General features: G+C 38.3%; 1 protein-coding gene across 1 annotated transcript in view; it reads left to right on the forward strand.

Moving 5' to 3' along the window:
* Positions 1 to 6445, forward strand: part of LOC148306972 (uncharacterized) — a 571830-nt gene extending 565385 nt beyond the window's left edge. Inside the window, exon 7 of the mRNA XM_088264106.1 lies at positions 202 to 6445. Coding sequence (XP_088120232.1) covers positions 202 to 2940 — 2739 coding nt within the window. The 3' untranslated portion in view covers positions 2941 to 6445. The remainder of the gene's footprint in view (positions 1 to 201) is intronic.
* Positions 6446 to 6890: the final 445 nt, after the last annotated feature.

Below are 6890 nucleotides of genomic sequence, written 5' to 3' on the forward strand. Positions count from 1 at the left end.
TGGCTTTATGATTTTACAAATTAAGACCGCAATTCTAGAATTAGGTTCAGAAAGAAGGGCGGATACTTGGGTAGGGAGTTGGATTCCTGCCTGCGTTAAGCTATTCAGAAAGTTCTCCTTCAATTTTGTTAGCGGATACTGAAAGAACGTATGTTTAGAGAATGTTCATGAATGTTATTAATTATCTTTTTCACATTCCAGGTGAATGCCGATGGCAGTCTGGACTCTTCAGGGTTGTCGATTGATGATCTTCGCTCCCAAGGATCACTCAGCACCCCGGAGCAGGCCAACTTCACCGACTTTGTTCCCAACCCGCTGAACAGATCTATTGTATCCAGAATACTCTCAGGATCTAATGGACGTAAGGACGATGTTCCTGATATATTGCTGCGCACCGTGACGTCCAAACCTCCTTCCGGAACCCAGAATCTGGAACCCCCTCGAGTCGAAACCACCCGGAGAAACCAGAGCACTGTTGCGGGAATTTCCGGACCCAAAGGGCAAGGCATCCAACGCACAGTGGCTGACAGAGAATCTTCAACCGAAGGAAGCGCTCTTCCCGTCATGGAGCCCGACATGGGAAACTTGGATAGACCTCTCATCGTCGATAACGCCGGAGAATCCAATACACGAAGGAATCTGCAGTTTGCCACCAATAAGCGTCCGGAATCTCCCCGCACGGAAGACACAGGTGCCACCGACAACGGAGGGAAGTTGAACTCCGATCAGAACAGCGCGACGCTAACCACGTTTGTCTTGAAAGACTTTGAAGTGTCGACGGAGAGGTTCCACAATCTGGCTAACGTGAATACGGAAGGCAAGGTGCAGCAGAAGCCCACGAAGGCCGCTGGTGGCTCCATCTCGCACACTCGCGGTGCCGGCGGCACCTGGCCCGTGGCTTGGAACGTCCACATCTACTTGGCCACGGCCATGTTCACGATATTGGCCGTCTATTCCATCTTCAAGATCGTGATCTACAACAAGTTCACGCACCTCTTCACCCAGTATTACTTCATCATCCTGCATCTCATCCTCGTGTTCGTCTGTCTGATGCGGATTTTCTACATGTGCTACGACCCTTATAATATCAACAACTCTTTGCCGACGTTCTTGAGCGAAATACTACTTCACATCCCCGAGATCTTCCTGAGCATAGCTTTCTCGGCTTCCATCCTGTTCCTGCTGATCAACAGCATCAACTTCAAGAACAGCTGCTATTCGATGATCGTCCGTCCGAGGACTATCATCATCGGAGGGCTTTTGCACGTTATCTTCTGCATCCTTCTCCACATGATCGAGAACACCAGCTCCGTCTATAAGAATTTGGACAGCGTGGATAGGAGAATTTTGGGTCTGGTGTGCCAAGTTATTTACGTTCTGGTTTGTTTGACTCTGGGTCTGCTGTATCTCTACGTGTACAGAACCCTCAAGAAGGTCCTGCAAAAGAAATCTCATTCGTACATCCACGGATTCCAAAATCTGTACCATGCTATCCATATCAACTTGGCTACGGCCCTGCTCTTCATACTCCTGGCTTGCGTGCAGATATCTGGAATATTCGCCATCAACGTTCAAGTTAACATGACTAAATTTAACTGGATTCAGTTCGGATACCAGTTCTCTCTGAGGTTTATCGAGATCATCATCGTGGCTCTGATATCCTGGGTCATAAGCCTCAAGGTCGGGATAATCGCCAGCCAACACGAGAAATCGGACGGACACAAGATCTCCAGTCTGGGACTCTTCCCCTGCATTGCCAGCTCCAGCAATGAGCAGTTTGAGTCAGACTACCCGGCTATTTGTAATACTAATACCAATCTGCATACTTACACTTTGAGAACTGGGAAGCCCATTTACGATGCCGGGGTTTTGGGACCTCACTTGCAAGGTGTTCCCGACCAGTGCTGCTCGACCGGTTTAGAAGGGCAGAGATTTCAGCTGAATACTCTCGGAGTCAATTGCGACAACGGGTCCATCGCGGAGAACTATTCCGGACACAGCTCCATCGCGAACGCTGCGCACAGCAGCTCTACCGAGTCGAGTAACGCTACCTCCAGTCAGGGCGTCACAAACCATCTAATGAAGGGACACATGCAAGCCAATGTCAACTCCAACATGCAAGGGTATATGGACAATATCTCCGCCTCCGAAGAACATTACTCCAACTGCGAACCCGCAATTCAGAGCATGGATCCTTCCGGAGACGCGATCGACCATGAATACAACGTCATTCAATACGACAGCAACTCGGATTTCGTCCGACATATCAACCACAAAAACAATCCCTCGGCCGGCGCTTACGGCAACGACGGCTCGGTGAGAGGCTCCCAAAACAACTTCAAGCACCTCTCGTTCGACCGATTGTCGTCTCGAAACAACAGCGGCCACAACTTGAGCAATCCCAGAAAGAAACACAGGAACAAGCAGAGCGCCAACGCCAAAAACCAACAGAACTGCATGACGCTCGGCTACGACCCCAACATCCACCACTACTATCACCCGCATATGAACGAACCTAGCGAATTCGGGTACCCGTCAGACAACGGATCTTTCCACACTTCCGGAATCCAGACCCTGAATCCGATGAGGAATTACTACGATCCCTCGGTCATGATGCTGCAAGGGGGCGGGAGAGATTCCCAGCGCAGAGGCCGGAACCAATCGCCGACTTCCTCCATGGTGAATTCCAGCGGATCGCAGAAACGCGGGAAGAACAACAGCCACGTTTTCGCTAACCAAGACCGCCCGAAATCTACAGACCTGTATGGGTTTTCCGACAATCCCAACGAGAGAAACTTCACGAACGCGATGGCGGGCGGATCTCAGGCCGCCAGAGGCCAGAACCCGGAGCATGGAGAAGGCGAGGACAGGAACGGCAGCATGCTCGTCGCTCAGGACGGCTTCGTGAGGTTCCGGCCTTTGGAAGACCCGCAAACCTGATCCGCGCTGACGGCCAGCTATGGCGAACTTGATTTCTGATCCGAGCTCTACTTCTCGGATGAAGACCTAGTGTAAAAAAAGGGAAAATTAAAAATTTACAAATAATACGCCGAGTGACTGATAAACTCAATTATTATTTTCCGATCGGTGCGCATAGATAGACATACAGACACTACCTATCTTCCTGTGATGTTTTTTTTTCAAATTCTCATTATCAATTGACTATTGCATTTCCTGTGTCTTATCTGCTGTATTTATTTGGTGTGTTATCATATCGGAACTTTCGGTGTGTGTTGCCGTATAAAAATGTGCGTAGAAGAGATCGACGTTATATTTAAGGTGTAAATTAGCCAATTTTATTATTTTTAAGATGTGACACTACTTTAGTTTTTACGTAACGGAACATACCTTGCCATGACACGTGTGAATTGTATGTGATTTGATTTTTGCATTTGAAATAGATAAGTTTATTTTTTGTACATTTTTATACATTTTTTTATTCATCTCTTTATGCTTTTCTTGAAAATATATTTTTGTAGCTGAACGGGTTCCTGAAGAGTTAATTTTTTTCCATAACTTCTCTAAGAAAATAATATACGTGAAATAAAACTACTTAATTATTACGCCCAATTTTAAATTATCTTTTTTTATTGTATATAAATTGCAGCTGTTAAAACAAAATAAATTGTCTTATCACAATTTGATATCATAACATTGAAAATCAAACCAGGTTGTGGTCCTGTTGTTAGTTTCGCAGACTCTCAGCCAGGGTTTATGATTCAAGTCCACTTTTTGCAACCTGAACTATTTTAAAATTTTAATGATGGGCCGTTTAGGTCTGCATAAATAGTAATTGAATATTTGTGTTATTAATGATTCGGCATTAACTTTGTGGAATGACATCTTGATTATTTTTAACAAATTAAACACTTGTATAATACCGCTTAATGAGTTTTATTTCATTACACAGGACTAGTTTCGAAAACTACAGACGTTTTCACCTGTAGATGATAACATTTGTAGTTTTCGAAAGAAGTCATTGTAATGAAATAAAACTCATTAATGGTATTGTACAAGTGTTTTATTTGTTAAAAATAATTAATATTTGTGTATATAAGAACACAAATTTCTCTTTTAAAAAAAAAATAGAATGCTCAGATATCCATCTTCTTTTATATAAAAATGGCTGAAGATGAAACATACAGAAAATATTTTTTTTAAACATTATAACGGCAAAAGGACTTTATATATTTTTTAAATGATTATGTAATATATGGGCCACCATTTTGTATATTATACATTTTGTCTTTAAACTTTGTAGAATATTTTATTTTTACTTATTTATTTTATATCCATCGATTTTTACATCAATTACGTATTTATTTTATCACATTTTATATATGAAATACATTTTATATGTCAAAACAATTGTAATCTTGTATTTTTATAATTTTTAAACAGCGATATACACAAACGAATATGTTTTTTTAATGTGGAACGTCTTATGCATACTGTTAATTCATTTTTTATACAATTTATATTGTAAAGCATACAAAATATCATTTAAAGAACACATTTTAGTGACGCCTAGTGATATGGCCTCTAGTTATCATACAAATTTACTATTCACTATATATATGAGAAATATGTGTAACCTTTTTCGGCAACTCTTGTATTTATAATCATTTCTTTGGGTCAAATACTCAAAATGGTAGGTTTTTTAGGCAAATTCACTGTCAAAACATGGCTTGACTTTTTTTTTAACTTGGTAGAACTGCCAGCCACATCTTGGTCGTTTTGGTAGAATAAACATCTGGTTGAAGTCATTATTCCATATAAAAAAAGTCTCTACCCTTTTCATAAATTGGTTTGTCTTTAAATGACTTTTATAAAGTGTTAATATCTCGTTGAAAAATGGGTAAAATTCATTATGTTGAAGAGTTGTCAAAAATCATCAATGTTGAATGTGTATGTGTGTTTATTATACTAACTGATACATAAGATTTACATATTAGTGACAGGAAATATGAAAAAATATTATATTAAAAGTATATTTATTGTATAACAGGTTGATAGTTAGATAGAATAAAGAAATATTGATATACATTTAAAATTATACATAGACGTTCGTTAAGGATGTTTCAATTCCTATCTTTAAAAATGCGTGTGGAAATATTTATACAATAAAAAATACGTGCATACAAGCATTATTTGCAAAAATTCAACTCAAGGATTTTCTATGATATTTTCAAAAAAAAAAAAGACTACCAATGGATCTACAAAACGAAAATTGTTGATTTTATATTATTTTAAAATTTGGCATCAGCTTTGTGGAATAATATGGCAGTTTAAATATAAAAATTAAACCCTTATAAATATGTAAGGTAAAGACCACTTATATTTGACCCTTAAGTGGTCTTATACATATTTTTGTATTTGTTTAATTTAGCTTCATCACTTTTTGTTAAACAATTTATTTTTAGACTTTTTAAAAACATATCCGTTACTCAAGTGGAGTTTCATTTTGCTTTTGGTGGATATTTTTATACTCCCATATAGTAAATACATGTAGCTCCACTCATTTCACTTGAATTTTGTTATTATTACTCTTGTTTATGGTGTATAGGGCACTCTATTTCATGTGAATTTATGCAGCATTATGACTGTTATTTACGGAAAACCGTAATTAACAGTTCATGTAAAGAATTACAAAATTTTTTGGGTTTTCAAAATTTACTGGAAATCCGGAGTATTTTTATCTCTGTATTTTTTTCTTGTTGACACAATATTGAGAAAAATTAAATTTATTATGGAATGTAACCCAGGATTTTCAGCCAATCTAAAAAAAAAAAAATTTTGACAAAATAAATAAATCTCGGGTATTTTTTCTATTGTGTAAGTATTTTCCGCCGCACAGCCAAATGTTTAAGATACCTGTCCACTTGTTTGAAATGTCAATGTGTGTTTTGTATAAAGACTGCTTTTCGGAAAGACGCGTCGTTTCACCGTAAACTCTCCATCAATATTCTCTACGCTACGTTAAACCCATTCCCCCACGCACCGAAATTACGATAAGTATGGGAGTCATGACGCACTTGCAAAATTGTTTAATTCATTTGTCAGATGTATTTTGTCAAATGGTTTGGCTTTGAATCTTTTCAGTTATGTGTTATATATATTTCATACGTTTTCTAAAGCTTCTTTAAAGATTAAGATAAAACGTTTATTTTGTTTCATAAACACATTTCATACGGGTAGGTTTTTTACGCCTGCTGACCGCTAGCGACGGGATTTGATGATTATTTACATATATTTAAGACCTTAACACAGAAATTGGTTTATAATATACACATAAAAACATCGGATAATTCCTTCTTTTCTGCCTTTGAAATGAGGCCGGCGCAGAAGGTAAAAATACCCTTCCCGTACTTAAGCATCAATCGACCAAACGGTTAGAAATACCTTTCCCGTCCGAAGTGTGTTAATATCTTTATTCAAACCACCAAGATTACAGTATCTACTCAATGAATTAGGGCCACGCAGAATTTCGCGCAATTTCTCAATTCAAACAGGAATAACTCAGAGAAAACCTTGAATAAAACAACATTGAATTTTATTTACACATGAACACTTTATTACGCTTAAATTATGCATATATTTTCATATAAATATAGTTGGTATTTAGTATTTCCACCTTTGGCAGAAATAACTGCCTCAATTCTTTTTGGCATACTTAAAATGCACTGTTTTATCATGTTTTTTATTTCTTCGTCTTCTGACCAAATTTTTTGAATATTTTTTTTTAGACAGTCTACTGTCGGATTTGGAAATGAGTATACCTTATTTTTTAACATGATCCATACGTTTTCTATAGGATTAAGGTCCGGAGAATTTCCAGGCCAGGGGAGCAAAGGCAGATTTTTGTTAGACAAAAATTTTATTATTGATTT

This window comes from Brachycentrus maculatus, unplaced genomic scaffold (assembly GCF_059751285.1).
Source record: "Brachycentrus maculatus isolate JH-2025_06_01 unplaced genomic scaffold, ASM5975128v1 h1tg000216l, whole genome shotgun sequence".
NCBI classification, from domain to species: Eukaryota; Metazoa; Arthropoda; class Insecta; order Trichoptera; family Brachycentridae; genus Brachycentrus; species Brachycentrus maculatus.